General features: G+C 43.7%; 1 protein-coding gene across 4 annotated transcripts in view; it reads left to right on the forward strand.

Moving 5' to 3' along the window:
• ASTN2 (astrotactin 2) overlaps positions 1-21536 on the forward strand; it is an 854016-nt gene that overhangs the window by 692222 nt on the left and 140258 nt on the right. The window contains exons 20-21 of one of the 4 annotated variants that reach the window (XM_038744815.1): positions 6513-6589; positions 6702-6801. The exons of the other annotated variants lie outside the window; for them this stretch is intronic. Coding sequence (XP_038600743.1) covers positions 6513-6589 — 77 coding nt within the window. The 3' untranslated portion in view covers positions 6702-6801. Of the gene's footprint in view, positions 1-6512; positions 6590-6701; positions 6802-21536 lie in introns of those variants that run through there. 4 annotated transcript variants of the gene reach the window in all.

Here is a 21536-nt window from a genome sequence, read left to right on the forward strand (position 1 = left end):
CATAACAACTGAACCCCAACTCCCTCTAGATAACTCTGATGCAGTGGGACACTTGGGTGGATAGTTATAGCAGATGTTCCAGGGACTGTTGTCTCCAGAGAGTATCAATTATTGTTATTAAAGCTGATAGAAATAGCCCTACGCAATTTCCAAATAAAGAGAGCAGCACTTGGGCAGTAATAAGACAGGAGTTTTCTCCAAATGTCCTAGTGCAGTAAATCAAATTGCAGGTATTTGAGTGGAGAATTAATGAGGGCCCACCTGCAAGGGAATTCTGCAGGGTGAAATTCATCACGTTGCTTGCAAATGGATTAGCAAAACTTGACCGAAGTGAATCCATCATTGCAGTAGACTCTGTTACACATTAGTTTATTAAATAAGCTATTAACTGACTAGAACCAGTAGTTCTCGTTCCTACCTGAAATCTTGAAATGAATTCCTGGAGTTGTTTTGGGTGGATGGCAAAGTGGTCAGATAGTTGCCCTCCTTTCCTGTTTTTAAAACTGATCATCATAATGCTGGGTCATGGTTTTGAAGGTGATTCTATTTCATGCTGATCCCGTGACTGACTGGTAGAGGGTAGGTCCTGACCAAGATACTGTTGAAGAGAGTTCTCTTAGTTTGGTGGGTGTACACACTGACATACGTTTGGAGGTGTCTGACTAGTATAAAATGAAGATTGTGGAGTCTCCTTCAACAATAGATAATCCTTGGTCCTGGTGTTTCAGGATTGAGAATCAATCAATCAATGGTATTTATTGAGTGCTTACTGTGTGCAGTGTACTGTACTAAGCATTTGGGATAGTACAATATAACAGAGTTGGTAGACACATTCCCTGCCCACAACAGATTTACAGTATAGAGGTTGAGTAGAGTGATGATGGTTTCCATGGTGTTACTTGCACTCTAGTTTCTTCCTGTCTCGTTCCTGTTGGGACAGTGGAAGTTATGGGCACTCAAAGGTTTTTTTTATGTCTAAGACCTATTTAAAGCTGAAGTAACTCTGTTTCTTAGAGCAAGTCCTCTGTAACGCCATCCTGACCCCATAGGCAATTACCTTGATAGTCACTTTGGTCTTTTCTGCCTTTATTAACCAGCTATTTTTCAGGATTCTTTCTGAATCTGCCCACACTATAGTTGATTTGGCCCCAGTGGATATTTCCCTGCTGGCATAGCCAGGACTAGACATCCAGAGCTATTTGTTTTTTCCTATTGCATCCTTTCTCCATAGCTCCTGAATCTAATGCCCCTCCATCCTTGAATTCTCCTAACAAGCACACTCCCCTGCTTCAAAGCTGAAGCTCACCTCCTGAAGGCTCACCTCCTCTAAGAGGCCTTCCCAGGCAAAGTCCCCCTTTTCTTCAGCTCCCCCTCCCCTCCCTGTTGCCCTGACTTGCTCCCTTTACTCTACCCCCCACCCCACAGCACTTGTGTATATATGTACATATCTATAATTCTATTTATATTAATGCCTACTTGTTTTGATGTGTATGTATCTATAATTCTGTTTATATTGATGCTGTGGATGCCTGTTTACTTGTTTTGATGTCTGTCTCTCCCCTACTAGACTGTAAAACCATTGTGGGCAGGGATTGTCTCTATTTCTGAATTGTACTTTCCAAGGGCTTAGTACAGTTCTCTGTGCACAGTAAGCACTCAATTAATACAACTGAATGAATGACTAAAGGACTCTGCACACAATAAGAGCTAAATAAATACCACTGATTGATTTGAGGCCAATGCAGTAGTCAATCCCTGTTATGACAAATGTCTAGATTAGCATGGTAGTCCATTGGATGGAGAGGAGTGGAACATCAGAACCATAGAATCATAAGGACTTCAGGAATCTCGTAAATATATATAATCCATCCCCCTACCTCTAGACAGATCCATACTTTTAACTTCCAATAGGGACACTTGTCTTTCCTGTTCTGGATCATCCCAAATGTCTGTAAAATAGATATTCAACCCCTGTTCTCCCTCCTACTTGGACTATCCATTAGTCAGTCAGTCAATCTTATTTATTGAGCACTTAACTGTGTGCAGAGCACTGTACTAAGTGCTTGAGAGAGCACAGTACAACAATAAACAGACACGTTCCCTGCCCACAAAGATACTGGGCTCCAAACTGGACAGAGACTGTGCCTGACCCCCAGACTTTAGTTTAGTACTTGGCACATACTAAGTGCTTAACAAATACCACATTCAACATCATTATCTGCAGAGAAGAAGATTCTAGTCTCCATTGCTATTGTGTTACTTATGTTACACCAAGGATTAATATTATTATTTTTATATTTGTTAAATGCTTACTCTGTGACAAGCACTTTTTTAAGCACTGGGGAAATCATGTTAGACACTGTCCATGTCTCAGAGCTCACACTCTCAATCTCCATTTTACAGATGAGTTAACTTTGGCACAGAGAAGTTAAGTGACTTGCCCAAGGTCACACAGCAGACACATGGGGAGAGCCAGGATTAGCACCCAAGGTCTCTGACTCCTAGGCCTAGGCTCTTTCCACTAGGCCATGCTCCTTTTCTGTTCAGGGTTCTTCCTGACATCTATTGAGTTCCCTTCTGCTGCTATTTAAATCCTTTTTCTTTTGTTTTGACTTTTAGGAGAAGAGAACAGAGTTAATCATCAAATTAAACAATATTCTAACGCACTCTACATCCCATTCACACCTCTTCCTCCCCCTTTAAAAGTCCGATTGAAGGCTGTTCCCCAAGTTCATTGGCAGTGTCTGTCAATCTTCTGTGGAAAGCCATTCCCAAGCTTAGTGACTGACTCTGAGATACTTTCCCAGGCAAGTGTACCTATGCTTGCCTGACCCGAGAATGGTATGGTAATGGGCCTATGGAGAATACAGTTAATGGCCTATGAAGGATAGAATTCTGACGAACATATTCAGCAGAGACCTATGAACCACGGAAAATTCACTTCCCCCTCACTTGTGGCCTGTGACCAAAGACAAAACAGAAATTTCTACCAGCCAAGTGGGGGGTTTTCCCCCCTTGATAGCTATGTGCAATTCTATGAAAGGATGCTAATATTCCAAGCAGCTTGGGCAATCATTTCTTCGGGAAAACAAATATGAAATGTGCAGAATTGTGGCTGAAATGTGTTTTTCTATGTCTGAAATCTGCAGTCTCAGAAAAGATGCATTTCGTCACATATTTTTCTTGCTGGGCAAAACCGCGAGTGTCCACTCTTTCCCTGCCTTATTAGGCAATTCAGTGACACAGGACCCAATGTTTTGGACAAATGCGGCTACTCTCTCCTCATTGCGGAGTTATTCAGGGTGAATATCCATTCTTAAGGTTCATCCTGCGTGTGGCTCCATGAACCAAATGTTGTTCCTCAGCTAAATCCACGTAAGTACAGATGAGGCAGTGATGAATGTGATCAAGGGCATGCTCATTTGCAGGGTGTCCTCAGAACCACAGGAGAATGGCTTTCACCACTATCACTGTTGGAACCTTCAGAAGGACATTTCTAAGTTACAAGTAACCCAGGGAACCCAACTGGTCTTGGGCCATCCCATTCTGTCAATCCAGAATCTCTGAGCAATTTTTTTTAATGGTATTTGTTAAGTACTTTCTTTGTGCCAGGGACTGTACTAAGTGTTAGGGCAGGTACAAACTAATCAGGTAGGGCATAATCAATGTCCCATGTGAGACTCACAGTCGTAATCCCCATTTTACAGGTCAGGTAACTGAGGCCCATAGAAATGAAGTGACCTGTCCAAGGTCACACAGTGGTGGAGTCTGGATTAAACTCATATTCTCTGACTCCCATGCCCATGCTCTTTCCACTAAGTCACACTGCTCCAGGTACTTTCAAATTGCTCTACCATCTGTTATCTAACACCACTTAGTCAAGAATCTTTCAGCAGCCCTTTCCTCTTCAGATACTGAACAAGAAAAGCAGCTCCCCTCCCCTTGATCCTCCCGATGGCCACCACTTGAGACATACATGATGTTGTCCAAGGCAAGATGGCCACTGCATACACATAGAACCTGCCCCCATCTGTAAGCTCATCTGTAGACTATTAAGCTCATCTCTATACTGTAAAAGTGTTGTGGGCAGGGAATGTGTTTGTTTATTGTTAGATTGTACTCTCCAAAATGCTTAGTACAGTGTTTTGCACATGGTAAATGCTCAATAAATACTATTTAATAATTCATTCAACCTCCACCCTCTCCTGTATGTGGAGCAGCAATTTGATGCCCTCCTTGAAAGGATTCTTTAGACATGTGTTTTTCCTTAAGAACTTGGGTACTACATGATACCCCTTCTCTCCTCCCATGTTCCCAAGGATAGTGGAAATCTGGTTCACCCAGGGTGGGCCAGCAAACTGTCTGCTTCCCTCTTTCCAGGGTTGAGCCATCGGGCAGCCCAGGTTTCTGGGCTCTGTTCTCCCACCCTAGGGGATGCTGGCTGTCTGGTCAGGGCTCTCAAGGGGTGTGCAGGATGGGATTTCAGGGCTGGACAAACCCTGGCCCCCATCCTTTCAATACAGATGCAGGGGAATAGGTGGCTGAGAAGAGGGGACAGCAGGTAAGTGAGCCAGAGACTGGTGGCAGGGAGAGATCAGGGTTGGAGAGGCAGGTAGCAGGGTTGGAGAGGCTACTCATGCCACCCCATCACACAGCACTCATCATAGCTGGAGGAAGTGGTGTGGGTCAGCGGCACCTGCAACAGTTGCATTTCCATGCAGAGTGGAAACAGCTCCAAGGCTGGCAGGAGTAAGTGCATCAGGGAGATGGAGGATGAGGCTTTGTGCTCCTCTACTCAGCCCCACAGGCAGTTGTGGTTAATCGGGCTTAGCAGGAATCGAGCATATAAACATACGTAAGTTGGATTGAACACAAATGGCAGAAACCTAATTATGGTAAAAGCTGAGTTATTCAGCAATATGTCATCCACAAAACTCTAGCATTCAACATTTTAGGTCTGCCCCAATCTGTGACTGATTTACTGTCCAGGTATTCTCCACAGAGCTTAGTTTACTAGTCCGAGTTGGATTCTGCAAAGCCTCTCCTAAGAATGGTTCCCCAGAACAGCCCATACTTGTGCTTAGAGTTTTCAGCTACACAGAACCTCCCATCTCTCTAGCATTTTGGATAATAATGATCACGCTATATAGGACTTACAGAATTCATATCTATATGCATCTATGATGCAGATTTTCTCAGCTAATCTTATAATCATAATCATTGAGAGCGCCTGTGAACAAAGTATTGTACTAGGCACATAGGAACAATTCAATGGGAGTATACAACTCAATCTCTCAACAATTAATAATTATGTTATTAGTTATGCTCTTAATATATTAAGCACTTGGGTAAATACAAGAATCAAGCCAGACACAGTCCCCATTTGGGGCTTACAGTCTGAGTAGCATTTAATCCCCATTTTACAGATGAGGAAAAAAAGCACAAATAAGTGAGGTGGTTTGCCCAAGGTCACACAACAGGCAAGTCACAGAGCCGAGATTAGAACCCAGGTTTTCTGATTCCCAGGAACAGGCTCTTTCCACTAAGCCAAGCCTGCTTCTTTAAGGATTTTATAATCTAAAGGATGAGGCAGAGAACACAAATTGCCGAAGCCATAATAGATTCAAGAGTAAAGAATAGATGCAAATGATAAAGAGTAAGCAATTCATTCTATGCACTCATGAATAGCAAATAATTAAGCACAGATATCCAGGAGGGTTAAAGTGACTGATGGAGTAGTGTGGCCAGGAAGGAGTGTGTATTCATCATGGAATGCCTCTTAGAGGAAATAGACTTTTAGGAAGGGACACAAATATTCATTCAATCACTCATTCATTCATAATTATTGAGGGCTTAGTAGGAGTGGATGACCGTACCAAACACTTGGGGAGAGTACAATACAACAATAAACAGGCACATTCCCTGCTGACCCAATGAGCTTACAATCTAGAGGGAGAGACAGACACTAACATAACATGGTCTGTGCCATTTTTGTTCTGTTCTTTGTTTAGCTGCTTCAGTCCTGGTTTCATTGGAGATTTTCAGGGTGATTCTCTAGGCCTCACTGTTGTCTGGTGAGCTTTGCTTCTGGTTAATAATAATAAATAATAATTAAAAAATCGTGGCACTGGCCTGTGGCTGGTGTTCACAGATTGGTTATGCAGGGTCCACTTCTTGATTAGGGTGTGAACTCAAAGTTCAGAGATGACTGGCCACTACATTGTGGGGATGTTCACACCTGGGGTGCATTTAGTATAGCTTTAACTGAGTATTTTGGGGGAGTAAACTGGTTACATACTTTGAGGGTTTAATTAAAACATCCTCTTGTCCAGGAAAGGTTTGTAGTCAGGCAGATTCCCTGGCCCCCATCTTCTCTATTCTAAATGTTGATGGCTCTTCAATGTTGATGACTCAAGTGATTTTGCTGTCCTCCTGGTCGATTCATTTGTCTTATGGCCTGGATTCTTTCCCAATTGATGCTGATGCCTGGATATTTCTTTTCCCTATTGCAGAATGTGCTCTTTCCAGTGAAGGAAAAAAAGCTTTCTTCCTGTCATTTCCATATCAGTCCTTCCACATAACCCACTAGGTAGGTCATTGACACCCTTGGCTCTCCCTGGTCTCAGTAGGGTACATAAACTACAGACAAAGATGAAAACAGCCCTGTCTCATACTCTCTAACTCTCTTTCCTTCCTTCCAGGCTCAGCTCAAAGTCCTCCTCCTCTATAGTACCTACTACAATTAGATGATCTGACTTGAAGAATCCATCACAGTATTTCCTTAACTACCCAACCCCTCCTGTCCCACTTTCTCCTTTTTTTTAATGTATTCTCTATTTGGAGAGAAATGATATACCACAGAATAAATGAAAATAAGAGAAAGTAAAAAGAATTGCCATTAGAAGTTCCTTGTATGCTTATCCTCATCTGTGGGGTCTTCACTAGGATGTGAAGTTTCTAAGGGCCATAACTGTAATTTTGGATTTTTCCTGTGGCACTTTATAGATCCAGATTCTCTCAATGATAAGCTATTCTCTCGACCTGGAGAGGCTGCAAGAACTTAGTCCAGACTCTTTTCTTTTCGTCATGTGAGATTATATTTTGATAGGGGAGGAAATAAAATGGACCTGAGAGTCAGCAGATCTGGATTCTAGTTTCTGCTCTACCACTAGCCCATTGTGTGACCTTGGGCAAGTCACTTCACTTCTTTGTATCACAGTTTCCTCAACTGTAAAATGGGGATTCAATATCTACTTCTGGCAGATGGCCTGTCAGCTGTGGAAGGAATAGGCACTTAAGCAAAATCTGAATTTTTCCTCAGCATTTGAATTGTGAGTTTTAGGGTGTGCCCCTGGGCTTCTAGGGCACATGTAAGATGTATAAATGGATGGATATGTGTCAGTAGTTCTTCTGCAAGTCTAATCTCACATTTCTCTCAGGTTAATTTATTTAGGCAATCTCTAAACTCTCAGGCTAATCTATTTTGGATGTGCCTTTAGGGTGTTCAAAAAGTGCTTTTAGGTGCTTGGGTAAGTGAGATTAGCAAAATGGATATTGGTCATTTATCTGCCTCCAGGACCTAGTATCAGAAACTTCCTTAGAATTCATTCATTCATTTATTAAATCATATTTATTGAGCGCTTACTGTGTGCAGAGCACTGTACTAAGTGCTTGGGAAGTACAAATTGGCAACATATAGAGGCAGTCCCTACCCAACAATGGGCTCACAGTCTACAAAATGAAATTTCTTAAGAATAACAGAGAATTCTGTGAATATTCTCATACTTCCAGGAAACAGGATTGAAGTATTCCCCAGAAGGTACCTCGCTGTAACTTGAGGATGTTGGATGAGTAGGTAGAAGGCAAACTCAGAGGCTCCCAACTCTCCTTCCTGGAGAAAAGCCCTTTTTAAATATTGCCCTTCCCATTCAAGCATCACTATCCATTGGAGCAGCAAATGCATCCCCTATTTTCTCCCATGGACCTTTACAAGGAGACCTCTGCCTCTTATTCAATATGCCTTCTAGCCTTATGATGTTCATTTTTTTGTGTGTTGTGTGTGTGGTATTTGTTAAGCGCTTACTATGTCCCAGACGCCAGACTACACACCGGGGAAGATACAAACTAATCAGGTTGAACACAGTCCATGTTTTACATAGGGCTCACAGTCTTAATCCCCATTTTACAGCTGTGGTAACTGAAGCACAGAGAAGTGAAGTGACTTTCCCAAGATCACACAGCAGACAAGTGATGGAGTCAGGATTAGAACATGGTCCATTTGAATCCCAAGCACATTCATTGCTATTGTATTTTCCTAAGTGACTAGTCTGCACAAAGTAGGCATCTTCTATTCATCTTCTCAAACTCTTGCTATTATCTGTTGTAGCTTTTCTCTTTCTCCTACTCCCACTATTCATAAATGCTCTGTGACTGTCCTGGACTCCCTCATTAGATTGAAACACCTTTGATGGGCTGTAGTCATCATTATTATTACCATTATTATTAATTACATTCTTACTAGGTGCCAAGTATAGTGCTAAGAAGTAGGGTAGAAAAATATTTGGAGAATGTGCACAATGCCTGTCTCACATGGGGCTGCTCACTGTCCAAGTGGGAGGGAAACCAGATATTTCACTTAGATTTTACAAATGAAGAAACTGCGGTCCAGAGAAGTTACATGCTTGCCCAAGACCACTCAGCAGTGGGGGGAGGATTAAAACCCAGGTTCCGTGACTCCCAATCTCGTCTTTTATTTCAACTATAATCTTCCACAGGCTTAGTACAGTGCTGTGTACACATTACATGCTCAATAAACATTATTGGTGATAATGAAGAGGGGAAAGAAGAGAAGAAAGGAAAAGGAGACAATTAAAGCATGTTTGAGCATTTATTGAACATTTGAGCATTTATTGAACATTTATTGAGCATTTTCTTGGTTTTGATGAGTGAGTAAAGGGAACAAGGAAATCAGCATCAGTTGAAAGCAAAAAGAAAAACAGAGTCTTGAAACACTGGATTGGAGGGGCTTATGAAGTCAGAGGTCCTCCTCTATCCTCCCCCCCTCCCCCCCCAACCCTGCCCCACCGCCCCCCTACCCTCCACTGTGTTTCATTGGCTGCAGGTCTCCAGCACTAAATCAGCATCTTGCCTGAAAGTGCTCTGGAGTAAGGTTACATGGCAGAAAAGAAAGGCATTGGCTCAGAGGACCCAGGAGACTGCCCTGGTGGTCTTCGGTTCAGCTTGCTTCTATACTAGGGCAGAACTGTGAATAAAGGTTAATAACACCTGGGGTTTGACATATTGTCCTCAGCTAGAGGGGCCATGGAGTGGGAAACATGGAGAAAAGTGAGAAAGATCAATTGTGAGGAGAGTGAGAGTATACAGAACGAGCAAGTCAGGAACACGCAGTACCTCAGGCTCCAGGGAAAGAGGGAGATTGCTCCTTTGCTGATTTCTCGAGTAGGCAGAACAATAAAAGTTTGGCAGGTCAGTTCACACTGTAAAAAATCAAATTAGTAGTGGTATGTAATGAATCCTGCTTGATACGCAGGGAGATGAGATTTTTTTGCCTCCCCTGAGATTAGCTTGTAGAACCCCCACTCTGGACCTGGCAGGGAGAAATCCCGTTTGTGCTACATTTCTCTCGGGTCAAATCAAAGGAACTTTCTCTGACCCTGAACTGCGAGGTCTATTTGAAATCTCCAGAACATCAGAGATGGTAACAGAGATGACAAGGAAGTTAACCAGAAGAATGTTTGCACAAGTCCCAGCCCAGGACAGTTTGGAGGTGCTCGTGCTGCTGCGGCCTGGCACAGAGCAACAGCAACAGGAGTGTTCATTGCTGAGTTTGTCTATACCCCTTCTCCAGGAACAGAGCACCACCATTGTCTGTATGTTTAGATGCTTCTTCAGGTCCTGAACCATGGATTCTGCCTGCAGGACATGCATTTTCTCAGGACCACATGTTGATGTGAAAAAGGGAACATTTCTGTGGAAGTAGGTGCAAAAGGTTATAATGTAATAATTTAGCTACCTTAAGGGGACAAGCTCCAGGGCTCCAACATCTGAAAAAGAGCTCTAAGACCAGGAAAGAGTTGGCCCAGAGGGACTAGAAAATGAAGATTATAAGATCCTTTTCCCTAAAGGGCTCTGATCTGAATCAGAATGGCAAACACTGGGAGTTCTGGTTGATGGGAAATTACTTGCTGTCTTGAGAGGGGGGGAGTTCATTCCTCCACTTAACTCCTGTGCCCAGACCCAGAAAAGGACAATGACTTGGAGATTGAACCTTTATTGGGTTGTGGGGATGGGCAGAGGGGAGTGTGGTGAGGGTCAGGCTAAAAGGTGCTACCTTAGACATGGCTAAATTTCACTGATGGGCAACAGTTGACAGGGAATAGAACCTAGTTTAAATCTCCTATATAATTAAGTTTCAAGAGGTGTCTGTTTGTCCCCTTGTCCAGACCCCTGTACTCCATCATAATGATAGAGATACTTTGGGATAGGGTATGAAATATTCAGTCATTAGTATGAGTAGAAATGGTATTTATTAAATGCTTACTGGGGCAGAGCACTGTACTAAGCACTAGGAGAGAATACACAGTTGGCAGGTATTTGTTGAACAGCTACTGTATACAGAACACTGAACACTTGGGAGGGAGCAAAAGAGTGAGTAGACTCACTCCCTGACTTTAAGAATCTTGCAGTCTTGTAGGGAAGACAGACACTGAAGTACTCTTCAGATGGGAGGAAGGCGAAGAAGTGGTTTTGTGTGTGAATTAATGCTTAAACAGTACGTTATATAATTTAGTATGTAGAGAAGTACTGTGAATAGACGAGAGTATCCAAGAGATTGGATGGAGCCGATGCTGTACTGGTAGATGGGGGTGGGAAAATATAAGATGGGGATTTGAGATATTAATCAGGGAAGACTTCCTGGAAAAGAATTGATTGCAGAAGGGCCTTGATGATGGAGAGAGTAGTGCATATTGTACATGAGATGGGGGTCTCCTTTTTAAGAGAGAATTATTGGGCTGAATGGGAATGTGTGCACATAGGACCTCATAGGGGCTCTCGCCTAGGTGGAAAGGGACCAGGGTGCCTTCCACCTCCTCTTTCTTCACCAACCCTAAGATATGTAGAACCTCTTTCCTGAGCACATCTGCAGAAATAATCTGGGCCTGGTTGCAAAGAAAGTCAGCTAGTGGATAGTAATAATACTAATTATTATTATTACTGTGGTAGATGTAAAGTGCTTACTTTGTGCCAGGAACTGTACTAAGCGCTGGAATGGATACAAGCAAATCAGATTGGACACAGCCCCAGTCCCATGTGGGGCTCAGATTTTCAATCCCCATTTTACAGATGAGGTAACCAAGGCCCAGAGAAGTGAAGTGACTTGACTAGGGTCACATAACAGACAAATGGCAGAGCTAGGATTAGAACCCACAGCCTTCTGATTCCCAGTCCCAAGTCCTATCCACTATACCATGCTGCTTCATGGATTTTTCTTCATTTTTCCTTCCTGTTTTTTCATTATGGGAGGGAATATTATCCCCCATCTATGCATTAGAGATCTGTGTCTTAACTAGAGTGGCAAGTGACAGCACTCCATAAAACCTGACCCCAAGAAGCCTGTGCTGCCACATTTGCTAGACTGGCCAGAATATGACGTGATAGCTTGTGTGGCCACCATACTGCAGAAATCTGTTCAAATCAGCTAGAATTAAGCAGAACCTGGAGGGTTCTCTGGGGTACCCCGACCTTCCCAATTTCTTCCATAGCCTTTGCCTTCTTTCCCAGGTCTGTGTGAAGTCTTGTCTAGGGCCTGAGCTGCCAAATTCGAGGTTGAAGTCAGGCTGGAAGGAGGCTCTTTAAACTCTAAAGCATCCGGTACCCTGTTGGGATGAGTCAGTGGACACATGCCAGTTGAACCCCAGACTGTCTGATATAATTTGATATCTCTGATCACCCTTATCTTAAAATGCCTGTGAGACCTATCAGGAACAACAATGCTGCCTCAAAAGCCAGTGGAAACACTCAGAAAAAGCAGGATGTCCTCATACTTCCTCTTTGTCTGTGCTTCTCAGCACCCAGCCCTCAAATGCCCATTCCTCATTGGATAGTTTAGCACCTAACTCTGAGAACCTGAAACCACAGTTCCCAAAGCCACAGATCGCTATAGAACTAGCCCCCTGAAAAGTAGTCATTCCTAGCTCTTCAAATAAAAACCTGCCCCCTCAGGTTTCCCAGACAATCCTGTGATTCGGGATCCCAGCTGCTATGCTTATAGACAACCCCTTTCAGCTCCTAGGCGGGCCTTCAGTTAGAAACAGGTGTCCCTGGGGGAGATGGCTCTCCAGGGCCAGGCCCCAAAGGGTTAAAGGATCACTCACCCCCCCCCCCCCAACCACCTGGAGAGATGAACTCTACTGGTCTCCTTGGGACCCTTCAGATCTTACTGGTTTCATGCCTGAGGCCCATGAGACACTCAGCAGGAATTCTGGGCTGGACACAGTTTATCTGTCCTACAGCCGGCCCTGCTTATTGTTCTGAAAAGGCTAAAACAGTCAAGAAATCCATCCTTCTCACCACTCCTCCACACCCTTCCCCCCGTTAATGAGAGCCTGGGGACCTCCTTTAAGTGTTCTCAAAATTGTGTCCAATAGCTTTTTTCAATGAGTCTGGATTCAGCGGAAGTTTTAGTGGAATCTAAAAAGATTGGAGGGAGGGAGGGAGGGATACAGGGAAGGAGAATCTCTCCCTTTTGGCTCCTCTGTTCTTCTGTTTTTCTCTGACCTGGTTTCACCCTTGAGGGAATCTTCATCTCTACAGCCCGTGAGGGCTGGGGTGGACATGGTACCGGCACCTTTGAAGCCCCGCCATCCCCCTCCATCCCCCGCTCTGGTTTCGATTTGGCTCTCAGCTCCATCTGCCATGCAGGATGCTGCTGAGACCAAGCAGCTGGGCTGCTCCCTGGCCTCTTGGCTCAAGTGCTCAAGGGGGCCCAGTCCGGGTTCTTGGAGAACTCACATGGCCTGGCCCTGGCTCTCCGTCTGTCTGAGTATGTGTTGTGGGTTAGTGTTTTCTGTTGTTGTTGTGTTTTTAATTTGATTTCCCCCCCCACACACACAAATTTAAGAACCCTTTGTACTTTTGAGTGGCTCACCAGACTCTCTCTTCCTCAGAAGAGCAGCCAATAGAGGGGCATCACCTTCAGGACATTTGGATCACAGTACTTAAAACTCTGGATATCAAGTTTTCCCTGGGCCTCATATACAGATTTTTTTTTTCTTTAAATGGTGGGGGAGAGCAGTGTGAGTTTGGGGTTCTTAAGAGATTCTAGGTGGATGGCTCCTAAGACTGGAGTCCTCCTTCAGCAGAACAAGTTGGAGAAGTTCAAGCACCCTTCAGAGTGTCCTTTGCTGGGATTGCGATCTCTTAGGAATAGGTGGCAGTGAGACTCTAAGGTGGGAAGACCTCCTCACACATGTGGTCCGGTATAGGGTTTGTGACTTTGATCCTGGGCACCTACTGAAGGTCTTTTCCTGTATAGGTTTCTTCTGTAGTTCAGCTTTGGGGCCAGAAAAACTTTTCCTCCAAGAACAAGAGGCCTTCAGATAAATCATCCTGCAACCCAACAAGAGGATTGCTGGCCACACATGGTTAGAAGAACAATTCATCATTTCTAGATAGGCTGACCATATTTGGCAGCTTCAACCGGCACCCAGACTGTGTGAGAGACTGGGAAGGGGAGGTAGAGAGGGACTGGAGGGTGGTATTGTTTATCTCCTTTAAGTGTTTATGTATGCTGTCGTCAGAGAAGATATCAAGCAGGCTCAGAAGGAAATGTTAGGTGTTCATTTTGGGTTCTTATGAGCGTGAATGAAATCGTTGAGGACCAAACTCAGGACTCATGTATGGTCAATACTCAATAATAGCAATTACTAAGTACTTACAGTATGCAAAGTACCATCGCACTGAGGGCTGGAAAGAGTGCATAACTGTTCATTAGTCACAGTGTCCTTGGCCCACAAGGGATTCATAATGTAAAAGTTGGAGGTAAGGAGGGGGGAAGAGAATGGACACACAGGGAAAGGTCAGCAGTTAAAATGAGTCAAAACAGGGAAAAAACAGATAGAATGGAACAATTGAATGGTTTTAACAGCAAACAGTGAAACCGTCTTTTACCGCACAGTCCACACTGTTCCAGGCAAACAATGCCGAGTGAGAAACCACCTCAACCTTCCCAACACTTTAACTGTGCAGGGGATATTTCCCAGGGCTGATGGTGACCTGCTGGGTAGGAGGAGATCAGCATGGTCCTTGGACTGCACCATATCGACTCGAGGCTGCCCGGGGGAGACTTTAAGCAGCCAGGATGGGACATTTGTAGCCACAACTAGGGGATTTGGGGATCGTCTCACCTGCGCTTGGAGCTCAGAGTTATAGAGCACCTGAGACCTGCTCCCATCTTGATTAACCCATTTTACAGTTAAGGGAACTGAGGAAACAAAAGATGAAGGTGTTTACCCCAAGGCAACCTGAGAGCCAACGGAAGGCCCTGGTAAGTCTCCTCATTGCTAAGCTCCCAGAGTTATATTTTCTGAGCTACGGGATCCTTCTGGGACCCAGAATTCTGAAAGAAAATCAAATAGTGTTCAGTTGCAAAGAGGGTATTTTTTTTCTTCTCTGTAATGATCAGTCAGTGAATAAATAGTATTTTCTTAGTGCTTACTGCACATGGAGCACTGAACTAAGCACTTGGGAGAGTATAATGCAATAGAATTAGCCAACAAGTTCACTGCCATAATGAGCTTACAGCCCTTCATTCCTAGAGCCTTCTAGTCTGTAAGCTCGCTATAGTTATGGAATGTGTTTGTTAGCAAGAGCACAGGCTTGGGAGTCAGAGGACATGGGTTCTAATCCCAGCTCTACCACTTTGCTGTGTTACCTTGGACAAGTCATTTCCCTTCTCTGTTCCTCAGTTACCTCATCTGTAAAATGGGAATAAAGACTGTGAGCCCCCTGTGGGACAACCTGATGACCTTATATATACCCCAGCACTTAAAACAGCAGTAGGCACATAGTAAGCACTTAACAAATACCATCATCATCATTATTATTATTACTCTACCAAGCACTTAGTACAGTGCTCTGAACACAATAAGTGCTCAATAAATACAACTAATTGACTGATTAATAGAATCTCATCATTTCCCTTCTTGGGTGCTTCACTATTACAGTATTGGAGACAATACCTGATAGGTGATTCTTTAATCGTGGCTGGTGGGGCAACATGGCCTAGTGGATAGAGCACATGACTGGTAGTCAGGAGGACCTGGGTTCTAATCCCAGCTCTGCCACTTGGCTGCCATATAACCTTGGGAAAGTCATTTACCTTCTCTGTGCCTCATCTCTTAAATGGGGATTAAGACTGTGAGCCCCATGTGGGATGTGGGGTATGTCCAATCTGATTAGCTTTTACCTACCTCAGCGTTTAGTACATTACCTGGTACATAGTAGGGACTTAACAAATACCATTAAAAAATAGAGGGGACCCAAGTATTTGTAAAACTCCAAGCCCAGCTAGCTTGTCAATTCAGGAGAAACCCACAATCCTTCTGCAGTCTGGCCACTACCCTCAGGTTGCTAAGCAAGCATGGGTTATTTTTCTTCAATGAAGGTCCAGTGTCTACACAGCTATCCTACCCCATTATGCTTCTGGCCCAGGTTTGATCTTGTTGATTTGTGTCATATAGAGGCATAGCTAAGGAGACCTCACTGGTACAGCACAGAGCAACAAGACATGGGTGCCACTCTTGTGTCCAGAGATGCTAAGAACAGTAGAGACAGAAGAGGTGGTGTCCAACTGGGAGAAAAAGGTTGAAAGCCTAGCGGGAACAGAAGAGGGAAATTGCATACTCAGTTGAACTTTTGGCAAGCCCAGCCGCATCTATGACCTTAGATCAGTGACTGCCAGGTGAAACGTTGACCAGCATTTCTTATATTAAAGCATGTGTTTCCCCTTATCTCTTTATGACACAGCAAATTAATCAATCGTATTTACTGACCACTTACTATATGCAGAGCACCTTACCAAGTGCTTGGGAGAGTACAACAGAGTTGGTAGACATGTTCCCTGCCCAAAATGAGCTTACAGGCTAGAGAGGAGTTTACAATCTAACTGTAAACTAGAAACATGTTAGAAAACTGTAAGAAAGGTGTTGGTAATGAAGTAGTAATGGAATTTAGAAGTAGCATGGCTTAGCCCGGGCCTGAGGCCCACTCGGCCTGGACCTTTCCGCTGAGAAGCAGCGTGGCTTAGTGGAAAGAGCACAGGCTTGGGAGTCAGAGGTCTTGGGTTCTAATCCTGGCTGCACCACTAATCAGCTGTGTGGCTTTGAGCAAGTCACTTAACTTTTCTGTGCCTCAGTTACCTCATTTGTAAAATGGGGATTAAGACCATAAGCCCCATGTGGGACAACCTGATCTCCTCGTTTCTACCCCAGCACTTAGAACAGTGTTTGGCACATAGTAAGTGTTTAACAAATATCATCATCATTATTATTATTATTAGTGGCATGAGCACGGGCTTGGGAGTCAGAGGACATGGGTCCTAATCCTGGTCTGCCACTTGTCTGCTGAGTGACCTTGGGCAAGTCATTTCTCCTCCTCTGTGTCTCAGTTACTTCATCTGTAGAATGGGGATTAAAACTGTGAGCCCCGTGTGGTACAAACCGATTACCTTGTATCTACCCCAGCACTTAGAACAGTGCATGGCCTGTAGTAAGAACATAACATAAATGCCATAATAATAATAATTATTCATAATAATAATTTGAGGGCCCATCAGATGCATTATATTCTGGGAGAATACAACAGGGACACTAAACACATCCTCTGCCCCCAAGGAGCTCACACCCTTAGACATAGTGATCTTTATCTATTGAATAATCAGAGCACATTAAGGTTGACTCTTCACCTTATTATGTAGAAATCCCCAAGTGTCACTGAAGAAGGGTAGAAATAAATGTGTAAGTATTTGTAATACTTAAATAGAAATAAATATGTAAGTCTGCAACTCTGCCACATACCTGTTGTGTGACCTTAGGCAAACAGCCGGTTAACTTCTCTGTGCCTGTTACCTCATCTGGGAAATAGGAATTAAGACTGTGAACCCTATGTGGGACAGCCCACTACAATTGTCTTATATCTACCCCAGTGCTTGGTACAGTGCCCGGTCCACAGTAAGCACTAACAAATACCATTTTTTTAAAAAAAGTAAGTACAAGAGGAGGCTGTTTGGTTGATATGACTCAGGGTGTTGAAAGTTATTCAGGGAAGACTTGTTGGAGGTGGTGGAATTTTGGAAAGGCTTCGAACTTGGGGAGAGATATGGTCCATTAGATTAGGGTGGGGAAGGTGTTTCAATCTGAGGGAGCAGTGGGAGTGAAGGGATGGAGGCGGGAGAGGCGAAAGCGAGATGTGGTGAGAAGGTGATTGTTTTTAGCAGGTTGTATGTGTGCAAAAAATAGATGATACCAGAATATCCAAACATCTCCTTCATGGTGATCTGAAAGTGAGCAACTTGAGAAAACATGTGCCTCCCCATCTAAATTGTAAATTCATTTAGGGCAGGGAATGTGCCAACTCTGTTGCATCGTACTCTTCCAAGCACTTAGTATAGTGCTCTGCACCTAGTAAGTGCTCAATAAATACCATTGATTGATTGAGAAGGAAAGCTTTAATATCACAATGAAGCAACACCTCCAAGCAACCTAGCAATGGACAGTTGGGAGACGGGTCTGTCTGGCTTACCGCAGTCAGATTTACAGGGATGTCTTCAAGCAGAGATATTGGGAAGCTCACAATAGCAGGAGGGAGGAAGGGAAACAGTAGCAGAAACTGCTGATAAAGGATTCAACGGAAGAAGAAGGGACAACCGATCCATGTACACAATATGTAATGGGTTGTCAAGCATTCACTGACCTCACCAGCCACACCCAGAAACCTCAATAAAATCTGCTCCCCTGTAGGAGATCAGGCCCCAGGGTTGGTACTCTAAATCAAGCCTGCTCAGCCATTCCAGAAGAAGACTCTTGGTTGGATGATAATAGGACTCTGAAAAAAGCAAAGAGGAATCAAGGGAAAAAGCAGAGCCTACAGCTACCTACTTCCTATCCAGTTCTAGGACATTGCTCAAAGATGCACAGTTAGACATAGGGGTTGAAAATGGAATCAAGAAAGCTAATCTATCCTTTGGGAGACTGGCAGACTATGCTCGGCGCCAATGTAGCATCAAGCTTCAGATCAACTATGGGGTGAAAAAGCAATTCTGCTATCTAATCTTATTCAAGACTGTTAGACCTGGACCTACAACAGATGCCACATTTGATTTCCAGAGCAGTCTCATCGATTCTACCTATGCGAAAATTTTTAATATCAAGTGATAAGACAGGATCTCAAACAAAGAAGTCCTGGAAAATAGATGTACTGACAGTACCACACAAAACGCTCAAAATCACAGCTTTTCTGAATATGATGCAAGCAGATGATAGCAAGATACCCAAATAGCTGCTCACTGATGAGCTATGTGATGACTATAAAAGGGGTGGGCAGAAAATATTACTTAAAGACATAATGAAGTAAAACCTAAAAACTCACAGCAACAGTAACCATGTGTCTATCAGGCTGGTTTGTGGCAATTAAGATAGGGTGGACTAAAGAAACTTTTGAAAGGTACAATGACGTGGAACCTTAAAAGATAAGGCTTAAGGGTATATGGATGGAAAACAGTAATAATAATAGCTCTGGACTAAATTCCGGGGTAGGTATGTGATGAGCAGACACAGTCTCTATTCCACATAGGGCTCACGGTCTAAGGGAGATGAAGAACAGCTATTTTACCATTTTACTGATGAGGAAACTAAGGCACAGAGGAGTGAAGTGACTTGCCCAAGGTCACACAGAAGACACCTGGCAGAACTGGGATTAGAACCCAGGTACTCTGGCTCCCAGGCCCACGCTCCTTCCATTAGACTATAGTAGCAAAAGACAGATCAGCACAGCCAGGGGTGAAGAATCAGAAGTGGGAAAAATTCCTATAGGGAGCAATTGCAAACATGCAGGAAGGAGAAATATTTACACGCCATCACAATGGAAGGAATCATTCTCGTGATCAGGGATCATGTCTACTGACGCTATTGAACAGAAACCTCTGTATTGAACAGAAACTTCTTTAAGCACTCAATCATCTTTCCCTCTCCTACGTTATCTCACTGATCGACTACAGCCCAGCTCACACACTTCTCTCCTCTAATGCCAATTTGCTCACTGTGCTCCAATCTTGTCTATCTCATCACCACATCACCCTTTGGCCTGGAATACCCTCCCCCACCATGTATACCGGACCACCACTTTCCCCACCCTCAAGTCTTAATAAGATCACATCTCCTAATAATAATGATGGTATTTGTTAAGCGCTTACTATATGTCAAGCACTGTTCTAAGCTCTGGGGAAGATTCCAGCTAATTAGGTTGGACAGAGTCCCTGTCCTATATGGAGCTCACAGTTTTAATCCCCATTTTACATATGAGGTAACTGAGGCATAGAGAAGTTAAGTGACTTTCCCAAGGTCACACAGCAGACACCTGGCAGAACTGAGATTAGAACCCAGGTCCCTTGGACTCCCAGGCCCATTGAACCCTCTTTTCCCCAGCTCTCTCACTGCTGTGTCAATCCACTTGGATCTGTGACCTTTGACCATTTACTATTTGATCCACCCTCAGCTTCACAGCACTTATGTAGATATCTGTAAATTTTATATTATAAATTATTTCTTTATATTAATGTCTATCCCTGCCACCCCAGACTCATTGTGGGTAGGGAAGGTGTGTACCAACTCCCATTGCATTGTACTCTCCTTATAATTGCATTGTCCTCTCTTTATTAAGACCTCTCCTTACAGGGCTTAATACAGATCTGAACACATAAGTGCTCCATAGTAGTTGTGATATCTGTTAAATTCTTACTATGTGCTAAGCACTGTAATAATATCTGGTGTAGATACAAAATAATCATCGACCTCACAGTCTAAGAGGGAGAGCGATTATTGAATCTCCATTGTGCAGAAGTTGGTACTGAGGCACAGAGAAGTTAAGTGACTTGGCCAAGGTCATACAGCACGTTCATAGCAGAGCTGGGTTTAGAATCCATGTCCTCTGAGTCCCGGGTACATGCTGCTAAATAAATGACAGCTATTGACTGACTGATTGTCAGACTAGCGTCAGACTAATCAGCACATTCTTACACACTGATCAAATCTAACCATCAGTAGTCATCATTCAACTCCAAGATCATTTACTATTGATGCACCTGTGATCAACACCCACATTTACCTGTTCATGGTTACAATGGAGACAAGCAGGGTCTCTAGAAGAGAACTAGAAAACTGAAGTCCCAGTAGCTTACTAAGTAGGTGGGTTATCTTGGTGGAGTCACTTAACCAATCTGTTCTGCTTTTTCTCATTGGATAAAAAATGGGGTAGTAGGGAGTAGGGGCTCAGTTTTCCCTCCTAACTGTTATCTGTCTCCTTCACTTTGTGCTCTTAGGGATCCTCATTTGGGATGTGATGTGTTTCTACTTTTCCTACTAGCCATTCACCAAAAATTGGCTTGGGGAAACAGACTCAGTGAGTTCTTGATATGTAGTTAAGATGAATATGGGGTAGTAGGGAGTAGGGGCTCAGTTTTCCCTCCTAACTGTTATCTGTCTCCTTCACTTTGTGCTCTTAGGGATCCTCATTTGGGATGTGATGTGTTTCTACTTTTCCTACTAGCCATTCACCAAAAATTGGCTTGGGGAAACAGACTCAGTGAGTTCTTGATATGTGGTTAAAATCTTGGCCATATCCTCTCACCCCCTCACCCCTGGATCTCCACCTCTTCCGCTTCTGTCTGCCCAAGTCATCACAGGGGTTCAGGAGATCCCAGCACCTGACTTAACTTTTGCAGTCCTGAGGGAGCTCACAACAGAGGAGAGACTCCACTCTGCTTCTTGGCAGTGCCAGGGAAGTCACTGAGCCTCCATCTTTCCTTCTGCCCCACCATGACCCCAGTTGTAACCACAGACACATTGAATGTGAGACAAGAATCTGTGTTTCTTCGTATTCCTGCTTACACCCCCAAGATTCAGTCAGTGCCAAAGGGAGTTGATGCTACCTATGGTTTAGGGGCATGAGACACAAATTATAGTCTTACTGCCACACACAAATCAATTCACCACCACACTACCTTCCAGAGCTGGAAGATTTAACGTGATTTAAAAGTAAACATTGACACTTTGAGGCCTTTGAAGATAGCCACCATGTAAATACCCATAGGTAGCTTTTTGTGTGTGTGAATTTGGGTCAGGAATGATGGATGAGGACTCAACCATTATTGATGATATCTCCTCCAGTAATCCTAGGTTGGATTTCTCTGTTTTCCCTGGACATTTCAGCAGATCCACAGAAACCCACACTGAAGCTTGGGA

The sequence above is a fragment of the Tachyglossus aculeatus genome, chromosome 4 (genome assembly GCF_015852505.1).
Source record: "Tachyglossus aculeatus isolate mTacAcu1 chromosome 4, mTacAcu1.pri, whole genome shotgun sequence".
Lineage (NCBI taxonomy): Eukaryota > Metazoa > Chordata > Mammalia > Monotremata > Tachyglossidae > Tachyglossus > Tachyglossus aculeatus.